At 46.7% G+C, this 27,775-nt stretch overlaps 1 protein-coding gene across 1 annotated transcript in view; it reads right to left on the bottom strand.

Annotated features, from left to right (window-relative positions):
* Window positions 1-27,775, bottom strand: part of CUX1 (cut like homeobox 1) — a 356,883-nt gene that overhangs the window by 157,466 nt on the left and 171,642 nt on the right. The window contains 1 exon segment of the mRNA XM_087417692.1: window positions 759-837. Coding sequence (XP_087273818.1) covers window positions 759-837 — 79 coding nt within the window.

Genomic DNA, 27,775 nt, shown 5'->3' with positions numbered 1-27,775 from the left:
TTTCTGATCTGAGTCTTTCTAGGACGGAGCTGGGACATGTGATCATGTCCATCACCTCCCCACGGATTCTAGGTGAGGGGAACACCTGGGAACAGGGACCAATGGGACCAGTGGGCTCAAGGTGCTCTAAATTCCGTCTCACTTTCTAAATTAAGGATAAGGAATGGGAAGCCATCATCTCTCTGAGTGCCTAGCAAGCACTGTTAAATTTTAACTCTAGTTCCTTTCAAAGAAGAAACAACCCACATACTTGGCTGTAGCTAATGGGGCTACCACTTGCCCTTGGCCATTACTCTTAAGTGAAAGACTTGGTCAGAGGTCACTGATTGCCTGGATGACCTGGGAGGGAGTGGGGCATTCTAGGGGCCTATTAGGGCTACTCCTGAATGTGGAATCGGTCAGCCCAGAACCGCAAACACCCACGACATCCGCACGGGACACACACACACAGGTTCTATTTCTTCTCTATGCATCATGCAGCATTTTATCCCAAAGCTAGAGGTAGCCCCACAGATCTGACCTTCTGCATTTACAAAGGCATCAACTGGAGGTTACATGATTACTTTAGCAAATGTGCATCTAATTTCTACACCCACCCAAGGGCTGGGTTTTGGAGAATTCCCATTCCCGAACTCCCTGACTTCCCAGGGCAGTTACCACTGATGGTGTAACGCCCCCAGGAAAGATGAGACACGTGAGCCTGAAACCTCCCCCTCACCAGACGCCACGCCTGCGGCGGGCTGTACACACAGGCTTACCTGGAACATCAATCAATCTCTTGTAGACATTCAAGAAGGCTGCCTCAGCTTCTTTGCTTCTTTTACTCAGTGCATCAATCTGAAAGGGGATGGAGCAAAGAAAAGAAAAACAAAGAGCTCAAAATTCGTCAAGAGGTCATTTAAAAATCGTTACATATCTAATGAGTTCCCGCGGCAAAGACAAGTCTGATTTCTCCCTGCAGATGCCGGACAACTGGCCCTTCAACCTCGTAGAGCAACGCCTGCAGACCCGCGGAAGGGAGGCAGTCCCCACGGGCCTGGCTCCGAGGGTTAATGAGGCGGGAGCGCACCTTGAGATTACGACGCCTTCGCAACACTCAGTCCCCACGCCCGTCGAGTGGGGGCTCTCCCACATTTTCCACAGGGAGATGGCCCGGCGCACCCTTCCTGGTCTCTTTCCTTCTTCTGTGAGTATTTACTAAGAGCTGACCGTATGCTGGACACTGGGCTGGAGGTGGCGGCAGAGAGGGACAGCTCCCAGCCCCAGGAACTCGTGGGCCGGGAGGGGGAACTGGTATGTTTCATCAACAAATGATGAAAGCCCAGCCAGGAAAGTGCTAGGTAAGCAGAACCACCGGGACATGAAAAGGGACAGCAAGGAGGAAAGGAGGTGACGTCTGAGGGGAGTCCTCAAGAACAGTTCACCAGGGTGGAAAGGTCAGACACTGCACGAAAGGGGAAGAACACGTTCACACACCAGAGCAAAGTTCTTAACTCTGGGGGTCCACAGATCCTCTTTAAGAATTTTATGAAAGCCAAGGACCCTCTTCCTAGACACACACACACACACACACACACACACACACACACACACAGTCATGCACTCTATTTTAGGACACTCCTATATCCGCCTGTGTTCTGTCCATGGAATCTGGATTAAGAACCCACGGACGGGGCTGTAACACACCAGGGAATATGGGGGTCTGCTGGGGTGAGAACACAGACACGTGGGGAGAAGTGGTGCACAATGAGGCTGGACAGTTGAGGAGGTCAGATACGAAGGGCCACTGAGCCTGTGGAGGAGGAGGACTTTCATCATCCGGGCATAAGTCAGAGGGAAGGGGGACAGAAAGGGGCAGAAAGGAGGGGACTGTTCAGAGGCTGCTGCCCTCGCCCAGGTGAGAAATGTGTGGGGCAGCGGCGGTGGGGACTGAGGAGGAGAAGAGGCCAATCAGAGAGGTTAGGGTCCATCTGAGTTGCTGTGGGACACAGAGGAGAAGGCGAGCCAAGGTGAGCGCCCAGGTTTCTAGCTCAGGTGACAGGCGGGTTTCTGTCACGGCAGCCAGGACCTGTTGGTCTGGTGAACTAACCTAGTGGGGCTAGTTTCCCTCCCATGTAAAGTCTATTCATCAAAGACTGTGATGTGTGAAACTCCCAGGTATGGTGGACACACATCCAAGGAGCCTCCGATTGCTGGACGGACTCAGTATGTATTCTGCTCACACAACACGCTTGCTGAGACAACAGATCACGTTTTACACCCGAAGCGTGCAAGACGCTGCATGCAACGAAGTTCACATTGGCTCCGGAAAAGGACACTAAATTATATATTCCTTCTGTCCCCGCACAGAATTATACTCTCCATCTCCAATGTTATTAAAGAGGTAAAAGGATGTGGTTTAATTACAAGGCCTCTCATCTGAGCCAACCCCGAATCTGTGAGGGGCTGAGAGTGGTCACCTGATGAAGGATGGGAAGCCCTGAGGAGTGGGACACAGGGCTGGTGGGGCCAGGTCCTGGGGATCCAGTGCCAAGCATACCAGTGCCACACAAGCATCTCCACCTTCTAACAATCGTGCCCTGAAGTTCCTATTCGAAGTCAGCTGTTTGGAACTCCAACACGTTTTCTCCTCCATAAAATAAGGTTGTGATTTAGGTGTTGGAGAAGTTTTCAGAATAACCCGCAAGGATTACTTAAATACGACAGGACAGTTCTCTATTTTTAAAATAAAATGTTTTTTCTCTCCCTCTGATTATTAGCAATTCATGCCCATTGTATAATTAGAAAAATACCAAAAGTATAGAGAAGAGAATTAAAATCCTAACTCTGCCATTCACTGGTGGAAGTCATCTTTGTCTGGCCTGTGTTTCATTTTTTTTTTCTAATTTAAAAAACTATATAGTTGAATAAAATGTAGGCAAACTAGATACAGACAGTTGATGAGAGGTTGTCTAGGGCTGGGGACAGGCTGATGGGGGGTTTGGAGGACAATGACTAAGGAGTGCATGGTTTCTTTTTTGGGTGATGAAATATTCTACAATTGATTGTGGTGATGGTTGCACAACTTTGTAAATACAGTAAAAGTCAATGAACTGCAGACCTTAAAGGGGTGAGTTATATGGTATGTGAATTATATTTCAATCAAGCTGTTAAAAACGTGTGTGTGCATTTGAAATCAAACTGTATGTAAAATTTTGTATTGCGCTTTCTTTCACGAACATATGATAAATCCTTTTCATCTCTTACAGAATTTGGAAAATGTCTTAATAGTACTATTGCAGCTGTATCTAACCACGTTTTGAGTACTATTTCAACTGTACCTAACCATGTTTTGATGAAAAATGGATTTGAGGTGCCTCTCCAGATGTCTGGAACACTCCCTGCACTCTGGGCCTTTCTGTCACCTCCTGAGAGCGCTGTGCCCACGGGAGCCAAGTCTCTGCCCACAGAGCAGGACAAATGCCCTAGTTACCCTCTTACCTCTGGACACCCACAGAGGCTTCCCTACCTGGCTCAGGATCTGCCTAGGGAGCATCCTTTGCTGACTGAGGGTACAAAGGGTGGCTGCCTCTGCAGTGGGCAAAGGACGGGATCTGAAAGGATCCTGAAACGCTGTCCTCTCTCTCCTGTCTGGGTTGTTGATAGGGATGGGGGGGTGGAGGCTGGTAATCTACACAGCACACTTAGGGACTGTCATGGGTTGAACTGTGTCTCTTGAAGATGCTGAAGTCCTAACCCCCAATACCTATGAATGTGACCTAATTTGGAAATAGGGTCTTTGCAGGTGATCAAGTTAAAATGAGGTCATTAAGGTGGGCCCGAATCCAATATCACTGTGCCCTTACAATAAGGGGAAATTTGGCCCCAGAGACAGTCATGCACACCGGGAGATCGCCAGGTGACCATGAAGGCAGAGACTGGGGTGAGGTGTCTACAAGCCAAGGAACACTAAAGATTGCCAGCAAACTACTAGAAGCTAGGAGAGAGGCCTGGAACAGACTCTCCTTCAGAGCCCTCAGAAGGAACCAACTCTGTTCACACTTTGAACTCGGACTTCTGGTCTCCAAACTGTGAGAAGTAAATGTCTGTTGCTGAAGCTGCTCAGTGTGTGGCACAGCACAGAAGCTCTAGCAAATACCGGGACCACGGTTCTGAGGCCTCTTCCTGGCCCTTTTCCACAAACGCAAGAAAACGAAAACCCAGTCCTGGGAGAACAACGTCAGGTCGGTGAGTTGAATTCACTCACTCAGCAACTGGACGATGAGGTTTCTTAAGAGAGTGACGAGTCCTCCCAGTGTGGCTGAGCTTCACTTGATAAGGTCTCCCCAGTCCCCTTAGAAATAGATTTCCAAAACTGGAAGAATTTGTTCATTTTGACTCCCCCCACCAGGGCCACTGCCCTCGTCCAAGACCAGTCCTTGGAGTCCGAGTTTTGGTTTACCCTCTGCCAGCTCCACCTTTTCTGTGGTGGGCTTTCCCTGCTGCCTGCGACTTCCTATCTCCCGCGTTCGCTTTCTTGAACACCCTTCACCGGCACATCTGCCTGCTGAAGACCTATCCACGCTTCAAGACCCATGCAGGCTCCACGTCCCCCAGGCCGTGCGTGCTGGGTTCCTTCTGGCTGGCAGGGTTCTGAGTTTGGAGGGAGGAAAGCAGACCCTGGAGCCAGGCTGGCCGGCTTTACCCGTACAAGGGGGTAACAGCACCCGCCTCCCACGGCTGGGCGGTTAGATGAGCTCATGCAGGTAAAGTGCTCAGTGCCTGGCACAGGGAGAGCTATGTGACAGTGACTCTGTCATGGGCTAGAGCGTTCCTCCGGGTGTCCACACAGCTACAGCCCGGGAAGCAGGGCCCCGTCTGTCCCCCTGATCATTCTGTGAGTGAGGCAGGAAAGACAGTGTCATCCTCACCCCCTCCACCTTCCACGCCTGTCTGCTGAAGGTGCTCTGCGTGCCTCTGAGATGGCAGCCCCTCACACAAGAGGAAGAGATCTACGAAGGAGAAGTGGTTTGGGGTGAGGTCTTATGGCACAGATGGTTGACAGCAGGATCCTACGTTAGACATTCTGGCTACTTCCTGTGCAAGATAGCCCAAAGCAGAGATTCTGTCTACCATTCCCACCCCATTAAAGCCATTTTGAGGAAGGGCAAGGACGGAGGTTCCACTGATGGCGGCACTGGGGAGATCTGGAGAAACTCTGATTGTGCTCAGGCCCTGGCCCCAGGGAAAATCTGTTCTGCTCCAGGAATCGGCCTCACCTCCTGCCACGCCTCACACTCCAGCCACACCCGGTTACTCCCTGTTCCCTGAATACAAGAGCAATTTCCCCACAGCCTGGAAGGCGCCTCCTTGGAATGTTCCTCTGATCCTTGAGGCTCAGCTGATCCATCTCCCTGTGCGGGCCACTCCCATCACCATATGGGATTGTGCTGAAGTTCCAGGACCGCAGATAAGCCTCCCTTGGGAGATGGTGAATCCCTTGAAAGCCCACAGTATGCTGTTGTCTCAACCGCCTTTCCTCCCAACAACCAGCATATGGTAGGTGTTTACTACATGTTCCTCGTGTGAATGAAAATCTACTGAAATTGGTCAACTGTCTTCTCGGCAGAAGTAAGCAAATGGTTAAGGTATCCAGTTTTAAATCTTTATGAAAAGCTTAATATATAAAGAGTTCTTTGTTTAGTAAGCATTTGCTCCATGTGCTAATATGACGACAGCCACTTGGCTGGAGCCATCGCCCTGGAAGCATCCTCCCACTGCATACACCCGGGCGGCGCGCGCTCTCTCCTGCGCAAGCCATGGTCCTCACTCTAGCAAGATGCCCACGGCTTCTCCTGCCGAGTTTCCTGGATCCAACAGTTATCCCTTCAGCAGCATTACTTTCATAATGCTGAGCTTGGTTCTACTGTAAGAAGAATTAAATTTAAAGATAAAAATCTACAGAAAGGTATTTTATTCTAAATCTCAAACAATCAATATTTGCTCACAGTAGTATATGAGTTTGGAGACCAAGCCAATGAAAATCAATTGCGAGACCCCTGAGGTTTGGAAGGGGTGAGAACGTGCCCCACCATCCGGGTGCCCGCAGAGCTGCGCTGTGGCGTCTTGGGAGCCGTGTGGTATATCGAGTTATTGCTCCAATCACTGCCCGCCCTCCCTGGTAGAGGCATTGCTCATCTCTGCCCAAGGCTACATGGCTTGTGGTGTCACAGCACCTTCCACATGGGCGCTTCCCCACCCCACTGATGTCAGGCTTGGCCACATGAACTGCTCTGGCCAATGGAAATGTAAGTGACAGTGCCGTACGTCACATCGAGTGTAAGATTTAAGGGCCACTGCACAGTTCGGCTGTTGCACTGTGAGAAGAGCATGACCTGACAGGAGCTGCCTCTTCCATTGGCATCTTCGAACGAAGACAACACGTGGCACCAGAGGCATGACAGTCAACCTAGTCAACATGGAATACAATCGAGAAACAACCTTTTGGGGCCATACGCCACTGAGATTTGGGGTTGCCGGTGACTGCAGCGTGATCTAGTAAAGCTGCCTATTATGAGTCCTAAGAGGTGGTCGCATCTCTAAGAAGAGAGCACAAAGTAAAAATGAGGAATAAACAACCAATATCGTGAGGGCCCAAGGATTTCTGTTTATTTGTTTTGAAGCTTGAGTGTTTCTTTTTGCCAGGTGCAAGGCAGGGGGGACGACGGTGTGATGAGGCAGGAAGGGCACAGGATTGAGAGCAGAAGGCTGGAGGAAAGACACAGCCCCATCAGGCATTTTGGAATACCAAGCCAGCTACGTGCCCTCTGCCTCTTTGAATTTTATTTTCTGTGTCTCGGAAAAGGGAATGACGCGAAGGCCTGCCTTGTCAGAACGCTGGGAGAACTGAGGGAGACGGAAGATGTGACAGCAGTGTGGAGCTAGTCACAAGCTAGTTTTCAATGCTGGTGATAATTATTGACCCATGATGTATTTAGAAGGAGAAACATCATGCAAAATCATCTAAATTAAGTGTCAAAATTTCAGAGGGTCCATTAGAGGAGAATTCACACACTCACAGCATTAGTTATTGTACAAAAGAAATCGCCACTTGGAAAAGAATTAACCTTTAACCTTTAAGATTATCTCTTCAACAGCATTTACAATGGGTTGCTACAACTTTTTAGGGGTATGCTTATGTCTGAAAATGACAGTCCTCGCAGAAAACCCCTTACCTGCCTATAACTCAAGACACTAATGGGCTTGAGGCTTTGGGGGTTGTTATTCGAAGTTTCTAGAGGAGTCTCCAGTGTACAGAGGAAGGAAACGTGCAAGAACAAGCACAAGCATGAATTTCAACCAGAAGAGGCTTTGCTTAGAATTGAAAACAGGATGAAAGAGTGTAGTATCTACAGAGGTGTAAATCCTCCTTCTCCTCCAGCCCTGACCACCAGTCAGGCAAGAAGTCCTGCTCATTTGGACTCAGAAATTGATTTCAGAACATAATCTCTTTCCCACCGTTGATGCTTCAGCCATAACTGTAGACCAGTATCCAGTGGGTCTCTGTAACTGTAGCCTCTCCTTGCCACAGAGCATGATTTGTCCTCCACACTGGCCCTGCGTCATCGTCCCAGAGCCCAGAAAGAACTGTGTGGCCATCTTGCCATGCCCCTTCACGCCTCCGGGTCTTTACACACTCAGTCGTCTGCCTGGAATGCTCTTCATCCCGGGCACCCCGGGGAAATCCAGTTCTCCCTTCATGAGTCGGTCTAGGTGACGCCTCCTTCGTGGTGTCCACCATCCTGATGTCCCCAGGCATTGCTGCTCATTTAGTCCTGTGCCACCTGAGGTCTGCAAATCCCCCTCTACCCACTTCCTACACCGTGACGACGACTCACGTCGGGAGCTTCTTCTCCACCACCCTGTGGTCTTGGCCTGGGCCTGGGGCAGCGGTGCCTTCCTCTCTTTCCCCCCCGGCGCCTGGGTCCTAACACAGGAGGCTGCCTGGGAAGTGTGAATGAATGAGGGTAGATTCCAGGTGGAGAGGGCTGCACAGGCCCTGGGAGTACTTGAAACTCATTCTTGAATTCTGCAGCATTGATTACTTTGGAAGATCAGAGTGGAGAAGGCAGTTTCCTATAATTGAGAGCTTCACGAAAGCTTTTACCATCCACCACGGTCTAGTCTACTCTAGAAAGTGGGAAGGCGTGAGAGCCACGCTCTGATCTGGCTTAGGGAAGAGCAACCTGCCCTTGTCAGAGCAGGAGAACCCTGGGGAGGGGTGGAGGAAGGAGAAGAGGTGGAGGAAGGAGAAGAGGTGGAGGAAGGAGAAGAGGTGGAGGAAGGAGAAGGGGAGAAGAGACGAACTAGCCAGGTGATGTTGTCTCTAAAATGGGGAAAGTAAGACCTCTTCATTAACTTTTGTAAGTATTAAAAAGGAATGTGTGCACAGTGCCTGAAATTGGGCCCAGCACTCCGTAGGCACGGAACACTCTGTAGCTGTTATTACGCGGAACGCTCTACTTGTACACTGGTGACTCCAAAACCTCTCCAAGGGGGCCTCCATGGGTGTGCCACAACCATTGCACGCTCAGCTCACAGTGAAAAGGATGCTATTCATTTGTACACTGGGGTACACTGACTGGGCTGCTGCAGGGGCCCCGGTGCTGCCCAGCTGGGCCACCCCTACAGGCCACAAAGGTGCCCTGTCACACCAGCTGTGAGGCACAGATACTGACACCGGCATGGGCTTTTTTCTTTTTTTCCTCAAAATGTATTATAATAACCAAAGATCATAGATAGCACAAAGATCCCACATGGGGGGATTGGATAAACCAAATAATACATCCATATAATGAAATACAATTCAGCCATTAAAAGGATGGTAAAAAAAAAAAAAAAAAAAAAAAAACCACAGCTAATTTTTTTTTTATTGTGAAATTTTTGTTGTGTATTATTGTTTATCAGTCACCATATAAGTGCATCCCTCCACCACTTGTGCTCACCCTCCACCCCCTAGCCCCTGGTAACCACCAAACAGTTCTATCTGTGCGTGTGTTGGTTTATCTTCCACATATGAGCGAAATCAAGCCGTTTGTCTTTCTCTTTCTGGCTTATTTCACTTAACAAAATACCCTCCAGGTCCATCCGTGTTGTTGCAAATGGTACGATATTGTCTTTCTTTATGGCTGGGTAGTATTCCATGCTATATATACACCACATCTTCTTTATCCAATCATCAGTCGAGGAACACTTGGGTTGCTTCCATGTCTCAGCTATAGTGAATAAGGCTGCGATGAACATGGGGTGCACAAGCCTCTTTGGATTGTTGATTTCAAGTTTGTTGGATAGATACCCAGTAGTGGGATAGCTGGATCATAAGGTATTTCTATTTTTAATTTTTTGAGGAATCTCCATACTGTTTTCCATAGAGGCTGCGTCAGTTTGCATTCCCACCAGCAGTGGATTAGGGTTCCCATTTCTCCACAGCCTCTCCAGCATTTGTTGCTTTTTGTCTTGGTGATTATAGCCATTCTAACGGGTGTAAGGTGATATCTTAGTGTGGTTTTGATTTGCATTTCCCTGATGACTAGTGATGTTGAGCATCTTTTCACATGCCTATTGGCCATCGGTATATCTTCTCTGGAGAAGTGTCTGTTCATTTCCTCTGCCCATTTTTTGATCGGGTTGTTTGTTTTTTTGTTATTCAGTTGTGCGAGTTCTTTATATATTATGGAGATTAATCCCTTGTCAGATATACAGTTTGCAAATATTTTTTCCCAGCTGGTGGGTTCCCTATTCATTTTGATCCTGGTTTCCTTTGCCTTGTAGAAGCTCTTTAATCTGATGAAGTCCCACTTGTTTATTTTTTCTTTTGTTTCTCTTGTCTGAGTAGACATGGAATTCAAGAGGATCCCTTTATGGCTGATGGCAAGTAGTGTACTACCTATACTTTCCTCCAGGAGTTTTAGTTTCAGGTCTCACCTTCAGGTCTTTGATCCATTTTGAGTTAATTTTTTGTGTATGGCGAAAGAAGATGGTCTACTTTCATTCTTTTGCAAGTGGCTGTCCAGTTTTCCCAGCACCATTTATTGAAGAGACTTTCCTTTCATGTCCTTGGCTCCTTTGTCAAAGATTAGCTGCCCATAGCTATGAGGTTTTATTTCTGGACTTTCAATTCTGTTCCATTGATCTGTGTGTCTGTTTTTGTACCAGTACCATGCTGTTTTAATTACTATCACTTTGTAGTATGTTTTGAAGTCAGGGATTGTGATGCCTCCAGCCTTGTTCTTCTTTTTCAGGATTGCTTTAGCTATATGGGGTCTTTTGTTGCCCCATATGAATTTTATGATTCTTTGTTCTATTTCTCTGAAGAATGTCCTTGGGATTCTGACTGGGATTGCACTGAATCTGTAGATTGCTTTAGGTAGTATAGACATTTTAACTATGTTTATTCTTCCAATCCAAGTGCATGGAATATATTTCCATTGCTTTATGTCATCATTGATTTTGCTCAATAAAGTCTTATAGTTTTCATTGTATAGGTCTTTCACTTCCTTGGTTAAATTTACTCCTAGATATTTTATTCTTTTTGTTGCAATTGTAAATGGGTCTGTCTTCTTGAGTTCCAGCGTGAACTTTTTACAAGGGCCCAGGGATCACCAACAAAATATGCAGCAGAAAGACTGGTCTGGATGCCTGCCCAGTGCTGTGTGTTTTGAAATGGAAAAGGCTGGTTTCTCCAGGGTGTCACCCGGGCCTTGCTATGCACAGGTGGTAGGCAGGGCAGTGCCACTGAGGGCCAAGAGCCTGGATACGGCGTTGGAGGAGGGCCGAGTCCCAGCTCAAGCACTAACATAGGTACACTATCAAGCCACCGAATTAACCTCTCTGTGCCTTAGTTTCTTTGTCTGCATAGCGGGGAGAATAATCTTGGTGTTCTGAAGAGAAAGCCATGGCAGCACTTGGCGAATGGTGAAAGAGCCACCATGTTGGCAGCGCTGCTTCTCAGATGCAGAAACTGACCAAGTCACTCACAATCATGCCCCTAAGGAACTCCAAGGATATGATGACACCCCAGCACAGCGTCCTGCGGCTGGGTGTGGGGCCCGGGGCCACACAGTCGGTGGAAAGAATGTGTGTTTTGAAGCAACACATGCTTGGGTTTGAATCCAGCCTTGGCACACACTTTCTAGATGATTTGAAGGCAGGCTACTTAAACTATTTAAGCCTCGGTCTCTTCATATGTTTAGTGAATAACTCCCTCCTTGCTCAGTTGTCATGAAAATGAAATGTGAGAACCTCCCACATCAAGCATCCGGCATGGTCTGGAGTGAACAGAAACCGAGTAAACATCAGGAACCTTCCCCAATAAATCCAAACCCAGCATTCTCTTTCCACTGCACCACAGGCTGTCCCCTCTGCTATCAAACCAAGGAGAAAGCCAAAATACTTCAAGTCCTGGGGGATGGAGTCACTTAGACAACATTTAAGACATCACGGTGGCAAGAGCACACTCAGAAACAGTCCACTAGCCTATACCCCGGGACTTTACAAGCTAATGATTTAGAAATGAACACAGACCATTAACAGAATTTTCAAGTCCATGTGCTCTGCTGGACTGTAGGCCAGTAAGGGTCTGCAAGAGCTGCAGGGGTACGAGAGAAGAGTTTTGTCTCATTCCACGTCTGGCTGCAGAATTGTTTCAAGAGCAAAACATGATTTGAAGAGCCACGTGGAATACCAGAAGTCAACAGAGAATGACCAAGGTCCTGTTCAAAACAGACGTGAACACAGCAATAGCTTTGGAGCTCTAATTTTAACTGAACACGGCCATGAAAAAGGAACAGACGTGTTTTCTCAAGGAAGGCCACAGGAGCAGAAAGCCCAGTAATTCTCCTCTAGGTACACGTTCACTTACTGTTGGGCAAAGCCCCAGTCCTGCTGTTACTGTGAGAGTTCTATGGGGGGACAAGAGAGGGCCCTGGAGTGGAGGGAGCCCCTCTCCCAGAACACCAGCCACCTCTGGAGCAATATGGAGAGAAGAGAGACTGGGAACGGGTGTGAGAGCCCAGCTACCACCACCGGCTTTGTTTCTCCAGGTCATGTTCCTTCACGACTTTCAACAGGCAGACGGAGTTCAGTGAGGAAGAATCCCGTCTGTGATACTGCCCACTGCAGAGAACTGAACGGACTTACTGGCATTCCCTACACTGCTCAAAGCAGGGTGGGCAAATCCCCCAGGGCAGTTTCAGTTATCAAGGGAACGCATTGTAGTGCTGGGTAGTGACACAAAATCGCGTCTTGTATAAACCGACACAAGTCTTCCTTAACTATCCCCCAAGTTTCTAAGAGAAGAAAACTGGGGAAGTCCAGAAGACAGTGCCATGAAGGACAAGCAGGGATGTGAGGCCACAGAGAAGAGATTTGTAGCAGAGGGCAGTATGAACATAATAGTAAAGACAATAAAACAGCAATGCGCATTTCTATCTTCCTTTATAGTTTACAAAGGCCTGTCATGTACATCCGACATTCTGGCTGTCAACACCTATCTGAAGGGCTTTGATGGGGAGGAAGGATCAGCTATCTTCTCTCTCCCCAGAGTGCAAAACCAGAACCAACAGGTAGAAGCTGCAGGACAGCAGATCACAGCCTACCAGCCAGAAAACCTCTGCAGACAGCAGAGCGCGTCAGAGGTGGAACGTGCTGGCTGCGTGTCTACCTCTTTCCTGGTTCGTTCATTCCTTCACTTGGACAAGAGAATCACTTAAGGAGTGGCTAAAATGTGCCAGGCGGTGTGCTAGCCTGTCCTCTGGGGCTGGAGTCTCCTACTTCTCCCAGAGGGCTCAGGATGGGCGGTGCCGTCCCCCTACCCCTCCACAGGTAAATCACAGTAGGGGCGTGGGGAGGATTCCCAGAGGATGAATGCCTACCTGAGATTTTTAAAACATTTTTGTGAGCAGATAATATATGTATGTAGTAAAAAAATGTAAAGGTATAAAAACATATACAGTATTCAGCAAGGTTGCACAATACAAGATCAATACACAAAAATCAACTGTCTTTCTATACACTAGCCAAAAACAATCGGAAGGTGAAATTAAGAAATGTTCACGGAGGAAGACTTAATATTGTTAAGATGGCAAAAGTCCTAAATTGATCTACAGATTCAATGCAATGCCTATCAAAATCCCAACTGGCTTCACTGCAGAAATTGACAAGTTGATCCTAAGATTCATACAGAAATGCAAGGGACCCAAAATAGCCAAAAGACTCTTGAAAAAGTTGGAGGACTCAACAATTTCAAAACTTACTACAAAGCTACATTAACCAAGACTGTGTGGCACGGGCATAAGGACACATAGATCAATGGAATAGAATTGAAAGTCCAGAAATAAACCCTCACTTTATGGTTAACTCATTTTCAACAAGGATGAAAAGGCAATTCTGTGGGGGAAACAATGGTCTTTCAATAGACAACACTGGGACAACTGGTTATCCACATACCAAAGAACAAAATTAGACCTCTACCTCACACTGTATGTAAAAATTAACTAGAAATGAATTAAAGGCCAAAATTTAACAGCTAAAACTACAGGGGCTGGCCTGGTGGTGTAGTGGTTAAGTGCGTGCGCTCCGCTGCGGCGGCCTGGCGTTTGCGGGTTCGGATCCCAGGCGTGCACTGATGCACCACTTGTCAAGCCGTGCTGTGGCAGCGTCCCATATACAGTATAAGAGGATGGGCACGGATGTTAGCCCAGGGCCAATCTTCCTCGGCAAAAAGAGGAGGATTGGCATCAGATGTTAGCTCAGGGCTAATCTTCCTCACAAACAAACAAAAAAAAGAGCTAAAACTACAAAACTCTTAAAAGGAAACACAGGTGTAAATGTTTGTCACCTTAGCTATGACACCAAAAGCACAAACAACAAAATAAAAAAAGATAAATTGAATTTCATCAAATTTAAAACTTTTGTGCTTCAAAGGACACTACTAAGAAAATGAAGACAACACACAGAATGGAAGAAAATTTTTATAAATCATGTATCTGATGAGGGATTAGCATCCAGAGAACTAACTAACCATTGTTAGTTGTTCTTACAACTGAACAATAAAAAGACAAATAACTGAATTCAGATCTTTAAAAAATGGACAAAGGATCTGAATACACATTTCTCCAAAGAAGATGTACAAAGTGGCCAACAAGTACATGAAAAGACACTCAACATCAACAGTCATCAGGGAAATGCAAATCAAAGCCACAATGAGACACCACTTCACACCCACTAGGAGGGCCATAATCAAAAAGACAGATAATGATAAGTGTCAGAGAGGATGAAGAGAAACTAGAACCCTCACACATTGCTGATGGGAACACAAAATGATGCAGTCACTTTGGAAAACAATTTGGTAGTTCCTCAAAATGTTAAACAGAGTTACAATAAAACGCAGCAATTCCACTCCTAGGTTCATACCCAAGAAAAACGAAGATGTATATTTATGCAAAAATGTGTATATGAACGTTCATAGCAGCATTAGTCATAATAGCCAAAAAGTGAGAAAAACCCAAATGACCATCAACTGACCATGGATATATAAAATGTGGATATATAAAATATATATTCATACAATGGAACATTATTCAGCCATAGAAAGGAATGAAAGGCTAATCCATGCTACAACATAAATCAATCTTGAAAACATTATGCTAAGTGAAAGAAACCAGTCACAAAGGCCACATATTGTGTGATTCCATTTATACGAAATGTTGACAACAGTCAACTCTATAGACAGAAAGTAGATTCATGGCTGCCAGGGGCTGGAGGTGGCCTGAACAGGGAGTGACTGCTAATGGGTATGGGGTTTCTTTTTGAGGTGACGAAAATGGTCTGGAACTAGAGAGTGGTGATGGTTGCACAACTTTGTGAATATACTGAAAACTATTTACCTGTAAAAAGAAAACAGAAACAAAACCCCCAAAAAAGTATAAGTATACACTGAAAAGTAGGTCTTCTTCCCATCCACGTCCACCTGTCACCCAGCTGCCCGGCCTACAGGCAAAGATTCTCTTGTGCATCTTTCCAGAAATACACATTTACAAGCATCTGTACACACACATGGTCTTCCTTTTTTTTTTTTTTAACACACATGGTAGGATCTCATAGACACCGTCCTGCTCCAAGGTGGGCCCTATCTGACTCCCACCCCCAGTCCTGCCACTCTGGGTTCTCGTGGAGACGCCCCCTTCCACGGGGGTGATGGAATGAGTGTTCAACAGAGTCCAAACACCTGGGTTCTAACCTGTGACCCTGCTCAGTCCACTTCCCATCTTGAGGGCTGTTGTGAGGCTTGTCTGTGTAGGTGGCTAACAAGCGTGTAACTGAAAGTCACTGGGGGCTGGGCTCCTTCAGTCTGGGACACTTGCTGGAGGCGGTGAGCGTGTAGCGACAAGAGGGTAGCTTTTGGCTGGGCATAACGAGGCTCGAGGGTGCCAAGAGCCTGGAGCTGGGGGCCACACACCTCACCTGCAGGCACCCACTCTGTTCCTCAGACTCACTACTACACTCCTGCCTGGTCACTCTGCTTGGCGATAATGTCCCCAGCACAGGATGGTGGGGAAGGCTGCAGAGGATGATGGAAATGGTGATTTGTAGATGTAAAATGCTGTGCAAATAATTATTAGCAAAGAGAGCAGTGGCACAGTCTGGAATACTTCTGGGAGAGGTGGAACACTCTACATTCAAGCAACAAAACTCTGGGCTCTCAGCTATTATCAAACAGTCCTGGTGTTCCCTCCCCAGATCACGCACACACGTTCACCATCCTCCTTTTGACCATCTGGTCCTTGGTGTCAGTTTCATTTAAGGAATTGCTGCATTAAATTGATGGAACATCAGTAAAACCTAATTAACATCTAGATTGAGTTTTTCCAAAGGAAGAGAGATCTGCATAAAATAAAATACCCTAATAATTTAAATCCCACAGTATTCAAATAAATACTATGACTGAATATTACAAGTTGGATAATTTTAGTCCAGGGGAAAAAAAAAACTATTAGAATCAGTCTATTCTTACAGACAACTGCTACTTTTAATCCTCATTCAAATCTATTCCCACCAACCCCTCACATTTATCACATGAGGAAACAGAGGCACTGAGAGGGCAGCTGCCTTGGTGAAGGTGAAGGCCAGTGGCAAGTCAGGCCTCAAACCTAGGCCTTATAACTCTTAGGTCCAGTGTGCTTATCTTCATATCACAATTGCCTCCTGATATCACATGATTCCCTGAATGGGGCTGGGAATGTAAACAGACAGAATAAAGCCTTTTTATCAAGTGTTAACTCTCCCTCCAACCATCCATCCATGAATGCATCAATCCATCCACCCACCCACCCATCCATCCACTCATCCATCCGTCCACCCACCCACCCACCCATTCATCCATCCATGCATCCATGCATCCATCCATCCATCCATCCATCCATCCATCCATCCATCCATCCATCCCCATCCATCAATCCATCATTTACTGTGGGCCTACTATGTGTCACGCACTATGCTGTGTAGGGGCACAGATCCTGCTCAACTGTTAAGCTCCATGAAAGCAGCGTCTGTGTTAATGACTCACCACTACATACCAGGGTCTAGCTCAGGTCTAGCCTGGTACACAGTAGATGTTCAGTAAATACTTACTGAATGAAAGAATGAATGAGTAAACCCTGTCCTCCAGAAGCTTATGGTCTGGAAGGGGAGACTGACATAAAGAGTGTAACATAATTCAGTGTGACCAGGGTCATAGCCCAGCCATGAACAGGGTGGAGCAGCTGAGGAGAGCTTGCGGGCCCATGCCGAGGTGTCCCCTACTCAGCTGGCAACAAGATCGCCTTGGTGGCTCCATCAGGGCAGGTTCCCTGATACAGAACCTGTTTCCCGAGCTGCCAAGGAGCAGAACGCAATGGGTGAGTCTTGGGGCTCCCTCTGAGCACTGGCACTTTCATCACGCAGGACCTCGAATTTCTTACCTGTGACCCTCTGGTCTCTAGAGCCTCAGGGTCTGAGTCAACTCTGCCAACACATCATTGTACTAATTTATTCTAGAGCTCTTTGAGCTCCCTTTTCTCCATTTCAACTTAACAAACATTTCCCAGGTACCTACTGTGTGCTAGGCACTGGGAGACCAGAACCTTCCAGGCCCTTCTTCGGGAGCAAGGTCTGCTGTTGAACCCTCCAGGAGCCCCAAGTTCATGGGTGCCTGAGGCGGGTTCTCTGGAGAGAGGCAAATGAAAGCCAAGGAGAGCCCAGCACATGTGAGTCCGCCCTGGAAACATCCAAGAACTCTACCGATGGTTACCGAGAGGATGTTAAAAATAATTATCTACGGAAAATATTAGATTTGCTCTGGATTGTTCATTACATACAATGGCTTAATAGGACTTTTATTGAATAGCTGCAGAGCTCTGGGCCGAAATCAATTTGCCTTGCATTCGGAATTTTGATGCATGCTGTTGACTTCCACAACGCGGAGCAATTTGTAATCGCTTTGGCTCGCTGTTGTTTTCCAAGCTCCTGCTACATCACAAGCATTTATTTCTGACCACAAAATTACATTTATTCAACAGAAAGCAGCTCCGGGTCTTTAAGAGGTTAACTTCTGGAGTGCTTGGCTGCTCTCCAGCCCCCGTCGGAGTGGCGCGGGCGCGGTGGCACATGGCGGTGGTGGCAGCGCCGGGCGGGCGGCCGTGATTAATAGACTGCTGAGTGGGTCCCTTTCCACATGCACACGGCTCGCTCCCCTGCTTTCATAGATCATGGGCTTAGCCTCAACATATCTGACTGAAATTGAATTTGGCTTCTCTCTCAACCGTTCATTTCCTATGTTATGCAAGGTTATATCCTTTTCTGCATGAGCAGAAGCAAACCAGCTGCAGCTTTGGAGGAGAAAATGTGTTTTCAATTAGGAAGCTGGCCTGAATGCTGAACCACAGTCCTACTGCTCCCCTAATTGAGCCATCATGGAGCGAACCTACAGGAAGACAATGTATTCACCAGGCCTTCAGAGTTTACTGGAAGGTAATTAACACACCCCGTCCCCGTCACCACCATGACCATGACAATGGCCACCACCATCACCTCAACTACCACATGGCTGAAAAGGCCCAAGAGTCTGAAGATGGCCATGTTGGGTGAGAAGGAAGTGCCCCCAGGAAAGGGGTCAGGACAGCAGGCTGTGTTGGGGTCCTCGTGAAGCCTGCCCGTGCTCCAGCCAGAGCTAGTCAGTGTCCTCAGGGGGCCTGGTCCACTCCGTACCTGCCTGTCAGGGACCCTGGGCCCCAACTCACAGATGGCACTAGTGCCTGGAAAGGGGAAGCAGCCTCATTTTCCTTGTAGGGTACCAGGAACCTCGTGCAGAGCCTCACCCGCAGCACTCAATGAGTACGTGTGACAGGGCAGAAGGCGAGAGGGAGAGAGAAATTCAGCTAAGAACACCTTACTAAACCAGCTCGGGAAGGCAAGGAAGGTGATGCAAAGTCTAGGAGAAGACGCAGGCCCTCGAAAGGAAAGTTAGAAACAGGCTGAGACGATCAGGAAAAGGAATGAAGGAGGCCAACTTTCAGTTAGGTCTCAAAGGATGGAAACGGTTTTTATAGGTGAGGAAGAGCAAAAGGTCATAAAAACAGAGGTGTGACTTTAGGAGAAGGTCAGAGGCAGGAAACCACTGGGCAAGTTCACGGGACAGTAAATAGACCAGTTTGGCGGGAGCAGAAGCCAAGGACGTGAAGCCTGGAAACACACTTGAAAGCTGAATCATGGAGCTCCTTACACAGCATCTAAGGTGCCTGTGCTGGCAGAGTCACAGAACCTGACCTAGAGGAAGTGCCCTTGGCGGGAACCTCGCCCAGGGCTTCCTACAACTGGCTACACACGAGAATCGGGTGCGGACTTTGTAAAATTACAGATTCCTAGGGGGAGGAGTCCAGGCAGCTGAATTTCTGGAAATGTGGGTGATTCTCATGCAGCCAGTTGGTCCATCTGAGGAGCAGCTTTGGGAACCATCCATCTGGTCCAGTCTTCTCTAACACCACCCTGCCCACAACACTTCATGCAGCACTTGCTAAGTGCAGGCACGACGGGGACATAAATATGTGTGCATGTGTGTGTGCACACACACACGTACACAGTTCCTACCCTCTAGGTTTCAGAAGCGTAAGACTTAGTATAGGGCAAGTTAACCTGTGTTCCAATAGCTAAAATATAAAGGCAGAATGTCTTCACGCTCAAAATCAAAAGGGAGATGCAAGCAAAGCCCCGCCAGCAATGGGGAAGTGTGTTTTGGCGGGGGCGTTATTTTGGGATGACCTAGAGGCTCTGGCATTTGGGTTGGGCCATGAAGAATGGGTAAGAGCTGACCATGTCCCTGACAGGTGGTCCTCTGGCCTTTGTTTGAACACTCCCAGTGACGGGAAACTCACTCGTTCTTCTTGAACAGCTCTAACTGCTGGAAAACATCCCCTTCTGTTCTGTTGAAGACAGTCAACCCAAGTATCAGTGCATCGAGGCACAGGGGACATTAGAGCTCTGGGGCTCCTTGCCGACTATCTTGCCCACCCACTCATTTTACAGATGGGGAAAGTCAGGCAGAAAGAGGCCCGGGAGTGGCCCGAGATCTTGGGAGAGTGAGGGGCAGCGCCTGGGCCGGCTCCCGGGTCCTCTAGCTCCCTGTGAAATGTTCTTTGGAGTAGAGCACTCAGACCCTGCGGCTTTATTTAGATGTGGCCTTTAGATCTGAACACTTAAACATGTCACAGCGCAAGAGACATGGGCCACAGGACACCCTGAAACTCCTCGTCGCTTTTAACTAATCCATGGAATAGTTACTTAACTCAATCCATTCCATCTATTATTTGATTAAAATCTGTCCAATGGCCCTGCAAGTGTGCACAAGGCCTTTCTTTCCACCACACTCAGACCTCTCCTTTGGGCTGGAGCCCTTCAAAGCAGCTTACCACCCCTGCCTACAAGACCCGGCACGCCTGGCCCCCTCGGCCTTCTTTCTGGCTCCCGCCATCCCGAGCGCGGTCCCTCCTCAGAGCCTTGGCACTTGCCCTGCTCTGCCTGACACTCTTTCCCCGGCTCTGGGCTTGGCTGGTTCTTCTCATCACTCAGGTGTTATCTCAAAGTCCCCCCCTGGGAGAGGCCTCCACGACACCTGTCTCTGAAGGAGCCACCTGCTCCTCTGCTCCACTCCATCTCCCCCCTCCCCTCCCTCATAGCACCTGTCACCATTTCACATCACTTCTTATGTTTATTTTCTGTTTCCCTCCACTGGAACACAGGCTTCAGGGTAGCAGGGGCCTTATCGCCTGTATCCACAGCTAGATCCTTGGCTCCTATTGGCCCAGAGCTGTACACAGCTGGCTCTCAAGAGGGTTTTACTGAACAAGGAAGCAAATGGAATCCAGAGAGTAAAACCCAGCACCAGAGGCAGCATGGGGCTCCACACGGCCCGACCGCGGCTCCGAAGACTGCCGGTGTGTTATGTGTACAGTGGACCTCCACTCAGTACAAAGGGAAGTTTCTGATGACTATCTAGATCTAGTCTCTCAGGTGGGCTGTGTCAGCAGATGAACTGGGATGAAGTCACGGTCTACAGTTAACCTGGGCCCCACTCTTCCAAGGGGCACAGGTCAGGTTGTAGCAGGGTCTGCACACAGTCATGGATAGTTACATACATGTGGGACAAGGCCCGGGTCACCAGAATCCACACAGGAGGGACTGGTCAGAAGGGGAGGGGGGCCTAAGGCGCGTGTGCAAAGCGCTATACACGGATGAACATCACTTGTCCTTATCAAAGACCAGCGGGCTGACTGATGACGGAGGGGCAGAGGTGTCGCCTCCCCACTTCCCAAGCAGTGTCAGAGTGCCCCGGCCTCGGAGAACACGGCTGGGATGCCAGACAGCCCCAGTCCTGCCACCATCACCTGTGTGACTTTGGGTAGTTTACTTACTCTTTCTGGGCTTAGTGTCCTCATCTATAAAATGAGAATGCTGCTTCCCCCAACCCATCCATTGACACCCACTGCATGCTCACCAGGGCCAGGGACTGGGTACATAGGGGAGGCCGATACTTACAGAGAAAGTCTAGAGAGAGTGGTGGATGTGACACAGTCACAGACACAATGAGAAAAGCACTCTGAACAAGAGGACAAGATGCCACAGAAGAAACAGCACGACGGCCCTGGTTTGGACTGACAGTAGGAGGAGACCTCTTTGAGGGCGTGACATCTGAGTTGAGCCCTAAGGGATGAGCTGGAAAGGGCCGGACACGGACAGGGGGCTCGGGGGACAGGGTGTGGCTGGGAGGTGGGCCACAGCCACGCCAGGGTACCATGCAGGCTGATGTCAGAGTTCTGCATTTGCCTCCAGGGCACTGGGGAGCCACCGGAAGGCTGTACTCAAGGAATTGACTTGATTCCAGCTGATGCTTGCAGGAAAGATAGGGTCCGTGGAGTGGGTACAAGCTGGAACAGAGACCCGTGAGGGAACCCCTGCAATGGCCTCAGTGACACACAGTGGCTTTGGACAAGGGTGTGGGTGGTAGGGATGGAAAGAATCAGGCAGATCTGAGTACACTGTGGAGGTTGGATGGAGGAACGGGGGCATAGAGAAGAGAGAGGAGGCCGTCCTAGATCCCAGATTTCCTGCTGAGGTGGCTAGGTGGACTGGGGACCTATTCGTGAGAAAGGAAGGAAGGAGAGGAGGAAATCTCAGCAGGTGTGGAAGCTGGAGAAGGGCAGGTGGTTGTGGGTTAAGAGTTCTTTCTGGTTTACTACCTGAGAGATAATAGCAAACAGGCTGTCTCCTATAAGCCTGGAACCCAAGAGAGAAAAATCTGAGTTTTCCACATATACAGACTGAGAGATTATATAGCAAAGAATGCCATTATTCAGAGGTCTGAATGAAAAGCAGAAACTGCCCAAGGAGACTCAAAGGGAAAACCCAGAGGGCACAATATCACGGAAGTCAAGAAAAGAGAATCTATCCAGAGAGGAGTTGTCAGGTGGGCTGAATGTCACTGAGGTGAGAGAGCTGAGGATAAGAGAGTCAAAGGGCGGACACCAGACTGTGGGAGGTTGAAGAATAATGGGTACACACTCAGGAGGGAGACAGCTTCCGTGGAGAAGCTCAGCCGAGAGGGCTCTCTCTCTTTCTGTCTCTCTGTGTCTCGCTTGTAGGAACGCTGAGGACAACAATCCCAAGACTAGCAGAGACTGAAGACACAGGAGAGGGGATGACTGCAGGACTGTGGTTCCTGAGAAAGCCAGAGAAGGTGGGCCCCAGACCCCACGTGGAGGGAGTGGTGTTTGAGGAAGGGGCACTTCCTCCCACAGTGAACGCCAACGGAGTAGACGGATACAGCTCTGGAGGAGGGGCAAAGCAGCAGTACCTCGCCTTCCAGTACCGTGAAGACGGGGCCAGCACACGCTAGAGAGGCACCTACACCGTGCTCAGACGGCCTAAGGGTCCCACAGATGCCATTTTGAACATTATCACAGGTGTGCTTCCCCCCAGCCTTCCCAAGTGCATGGCCTCGCTGGAAGCATCCATTCATCTGGAGATTAAAATTTATGGTAGATGAAATGCAAGGAGAAGGGAGAAGATACACTTCAGCTTCTGACGCGCAAAAATAGCATTGTGTGCTGATTGCCTTGTAGGCACAAGTACTTCTTTTTGAAAGAAACAGTTCATACTTACAAAAGAATATATAAAGTATAAACAACAAAATTCCCACGGCTCTTGAATCCTCTTTTGCACCTACCTATGATAACCTCTACTCCGAATTTCCTCTTTATCCTTTTCTTTATGGTTTTATTATGTCTGTATCCCCACACAACATTGGCACAGTGTTGCACATGTCTGAACCTCATTCCCTTTCCCTTGCTCTGCTGTGTTCCACCATATGAACACACCCCTCTCCGCCTACTCTTCCTCCTGCTGATGGGCCCCTGGGTCACTTTCACACACTCCTGAACCGGCTTCCGGGCCATGTGCAGGTTCTTTAGGGCACACACAGGAGAGGAACTGCTGTGCCGGGTCTGTGCTTCCTCAGCTTTGGTATCTGAGGCCAGATGGGTTTTCGAAAAGATTACACCAATTTACACTCCTATCCTGACTTCTGACTTTTGGCCAACTTGATAGATATGAATAAGTTGCATTTAAATTATTTTAATTTGCATTTCCATGATTATGAGGTTGAACATCTTTTCATATATTTATTGACCATTCTGATTTTCTCTTCTGAGAATGCCATTCATGGTTTTTGCCCATTTTCCTACTGGGATATTTGTCTTTTTCTTATTATCAGGTAAAAGTTTTTTTATATTTTCTGAATACAAATCCTTTGTCAAGTATGTGTGTGGCAACTACCTCCTCTTGGTTTGTGACTTGTGGGCGAGGATACCCGACAGTATGGCCCTAGGGGGCACCATTCACATCAGAGGCATTTGATCTTTGTTATGAAAAGGATTCAGGTGGGTCTGAATCTTTATGACAAGTTTCCAACAGAGAATGTAAAGCGTCTTGAGAAAGGTGGAGCCTTTTTCTAGTTCACACAAAGGCAGAACTGAGCTAGCAGTGCCCGGGGCTTATCTTTTCACTTTCTCTAGGGTGTCTTTCCATGGTGGGGCGGGGGAGCTTTCACTTTTAAATTTTAATGTAGTTGAATGTAACCCTTTCTTCCTTTATGGTTTCATGTTTAAGAGATCCTAAGCAACCCTAAGTCATCATATTCTATATTTTCTTCTAAAAGGTTTAAAGTTTTGCCTTAAGTCTTTATGTGTAATTTGCATTTGTATATGGTGTGAGTTAGGGATCCAATTTCATTTAATTCCATAAGGACAACCAATTTGCAGAGGACCATTTATTAAAAAGTTCACCCTTTCCTCACTGATGTGCAATGCTATCTTTGCAGTATATCTAGCTTCTATATATGATTCTGTTCCATTGGTGTATGTCTCTATCCCTGTGTCAATTACCGTAGCTAATAATCTGATAGGGCAAATCCTCCATCTTCTTCTTATTTACTATTATCTTCACCTTTATTGACATTAGCTCTTGCAAATAAATTCTGGAATCAGCTTTTCAAGTTTCATAAAAAATCCTGTTGGAATTTTGACTGGAACTACAATTACTCACTCTATAATCAATTTGAGTGGAATTGGTATCTTTAATAATAGTGGGAATTCCTATCCTTGAATACCTTCTCTCTTTCCATTTAAATCTTCTTTAGTATCCTTCAATATAAATGTTATATTTTTATGCAGAAAGAGTTCCTACGCATTGTTATATTTTTCTAGGTATCCTTTATTTTTGGTTGCTATCTCCAATGGTATCCTTTTCCAGTTGGCTGTTGATGTAGAGGTATGTAACCACTTCTGTAAATTGATTCTGTACCTAGCAACCTTGTTACATAATTGAGGCTCACTTGAAAAATGACAGTTTCATTTCTTCTGTTCTAAGACTTATACTTTATTTCTTCTTGTTGTCTTCCATGCTAGCTAAGCCTTGCAGTGTTAAATAAAAGTAGCAACAGTAGGCATTCTTGTTTGGTTCCTGATCTTAAAAGGAATGTTTTTAACATCACAGAGTATGATGATTGATGTAGGTTTTGGAGAAATATCTTTTCCCAGGTTAAAGAAGTTCCCCTCTAGGGGCCGGCCCCGTGGCGTAGTGGTTAAGTGTGCGCACTCCGCTGCTGGCGGGCCAGGTTCAGATTCCGGGTGCACACCGATGCACTGCTTGTCAGGCCAATGCTGTGGCGGCGTCCCATATAAAGTGGAGGAAGATGGGCACGGATGTTAGCCCAGGGCCAGTCTTCCTCAGGAAAAAGAGGAGGATTGACATAGGTGTTAGCTCAGGGCTGATCGTCCTCACACACAAAAAAAGAAGTTCTCCTCTATTCCTAGTTTCCTGGTAGTTTTTACCATGAATGAATGTTGAATTTTATCAAATTCTCTTCCTATAAGCATTGAGATAATTTTTTCCTCTTTAATCTGTTAATGATATTAATTTGAATTAATAAATTTTTCTGATGTTAAAGCAAAGAGCATTCTTGGGTACATGAATCTTGATGGATTCAATTTACTAATACCTTTTTAAGGACTTCTACATATCTATTCATAAATAAGACTGAATTTTAATTTTCCTTTCTTGTACTCTTCTTGTCTGGTTTTGGTATCAAGGTTATACTAGGGACTAGTATACGAGTTAGGAAGTGTTCTCCCTTTTTCTATTTTCTGAAGGAATTTGCAAAAGATTAGAACTATCTGTTTCATGAATGATTGATAAAACTCTCCCATAAAACTGTCTAGACCTTGCGGGAATAGTTCTGCAATAGTTATAAGGCTATTGAGGGTTTCTACTTCTTCTCTAATCAGCTTTGGTATGTTATAGTAATCTAGAAATTTGTCCATCTTGTCTAGGTTTTAAAATTTACTGGCATAAAATTGATTACAATATTCCCTTATTATCTTTTTAATCTCTGCTGCAGCTACAAAGTTATCCTCGTTTCCATTCCTAATCTTTATTTTCTTGATTAGGAAGGTGGTTTGTCTATTATAGTAGTCTTTTCAAAGAACCCACTTTTGGGCTGTTTCTCTCTTGGGTCTTTTGTTTTTTTCATTCATTTTCATGCTTATATTTTTTATTATTATTATTAATTATACTTATTATTTCCTCCTTCCTATTTTCTTTGAGCTTATTCTGTTGTACTTTTATAACTTTTTAAGCTGGATGCTTAGCTCACGGATTTTCAGTCTTTTATTTTCCCTCTAACATAAGCACCTAAGTTATTTCTTAAGAGGATTTTCCTTCCTGAGGACCGTTGGTTTAAGCACCAGCTCCCCTACAGCAAGGAGGGGTATGGCCTAAGCCAATGCCTTACCCCCTCGACCTTCTACACCAAGACCCCTCTCAGAGAGAGAAGCGGGGGTGGGGGTGGGGGGCGACAATTTGAAAGACTTAGAGAGTGTGGGTGTCACTTTCCTGAAGGGATTGTCTAAATTACTAGACTAAAATAAGCCTTAAATTGGATTGACTGTTTAGGTTATTCCCCTTCCCTCTACTAATCAGTTGGTTGGGCTTGTGAAACACACAGACTTAGGTATAGCAATAAAGAAATAAATCTGATTTCAGAGTGAGTTAAATTTGATGACTTTGCTATAATAATTACGAGTAATCATTACCATTATAGCATTTCAAATTTTTCTACCAAAGACAACAAATACAATTATTTACTAGTTTCTTCTAAAAGTATTTCCTGAGCCTATCTTCTGGGGTCCCTTTCACCTTATTAACAGCAACACAACCTAAAGAAAGGATAGGGGCAAAAATGTTTTAAAAATCGCCTCCAGAGGAACCCCGCTGTTCAAGCATCTCTTCAGTGACCATTTTTGAGAGCCCAATACTTTTCAGTTCCAGCTGCTGCGTTGGGTGCTGGGAATGTGATGGCCAACAGGAGAAGACAGCGATTGCCTTCACATACTTACGGACTAATGGGGAAGAGAGACAAAGTGACAGGTGGCTCTCAGGCACAATGACAAATGCTGTCACCAGTAGCATGGGGTGCAATGAAAGCACATCGTAGAGGGGACCTGGCCTATCATTTGGTGTTTAGAGACCTTCCTTGAGGAAGTGACACCCAAGCTGAAGTGACCAGGTAAGGTGGAAGGAGGAAGGAGCGTTTCAGGAAGCAGGCCAGCCTGTGCGAAGGGCTGGAGGCTGGCGAGGATGCCCAAGGCACAAGGGCCTGGCACATTCAGAATGGCTGCGTGTCAGTGAGGGGGCGCAAGCAGTGAGAGGAGTCTAGAAAGGTAAGCAGTCATGGAATCGTGCGGGTCTCACAAACCACAGGAAGGAAGGCATCTGGATTGACACCGAGAACCACTATGGGGGGGTAAGTGGTACTCTGGCCAGGTTAACGTTTCCCATGACATTATAACATCACATATAACATTCCTGCAGGAACTCTAAAGTCCTCTGTGAATTTCTTGTTGTCTGAAAACTTAGTTTTGTTTTGTTTTTTCTTTTGGGGATCTCAAAAAGGGACGCAATCTATACAGATTCTGAGGCAAAGAACATGTTTTCACTGACACCGTACATTTTTCCAAGGGGGACTCAGATACCTTGGGATGAGCTCAAAGAATATACCCCAGAAATAAAATCGCATTCCACAGACACTAATGAAGGGTCCAAGAAAAAGCCTTTGATACAGAAGGCGGCTTTTTAGAAAAAGCAGCTGAATGGATCCTGCCCCATCTAAACACCAAGACATGCCGCCTTCTGGCCTTTCTCATCAGAAAACCGACCCTGGCAGCGAGGTCCCCATCTGCGGTTACCCTCTGCCATGAAAGTTCAAAATCAGAAACAAGGAGGATTTAGTCTCTTCTACTCAAACTGGCTTACTAGAAAGCACAAATTATTTAATGTAAATATAGCAATTAGCAGAGACTTGGCAAATATTAATTAATGGTGCTATAAAAATATTTACTTTTCAAATAGCCTTTAAAAAAATGGGAAAATTGGAAGCCTAGATGTCTCTCAGGTACTTCAAATTTAATAAATCCAGAACCAAACCCAGTACCCATCCAGAATGTCTATAAGATAACTGGCTTAGATTCTTAAAAAAACCCACAAAACTCAACGTAATAAAAAACAATAACAAAAGTGAGAGGGGATGGAGAGAGTGTTCCATAATATAAAGACAAATATCTGTGTATATATATCTCCCCAAATGGAATGTATG

This window comes from Ceratotherium simum, chromosome 26, assembly GCF_057802395.1.
Source record: "Ceratotherium simum simum isolate JZ-2026a chromosome 26, ASM5780239v1, whole genome shotgun sequence".
NCBI lineage: Eukaryota > Metazoa > Chordata > Mammalia > Perissodactyla > Rhinocerotidae > Ceratotherium > Ceratotherium simum.
Note: the sequence above shows the minus strand (reverse complement) of the source record. Positions and strands in the feature narration are given on the sequence as shown.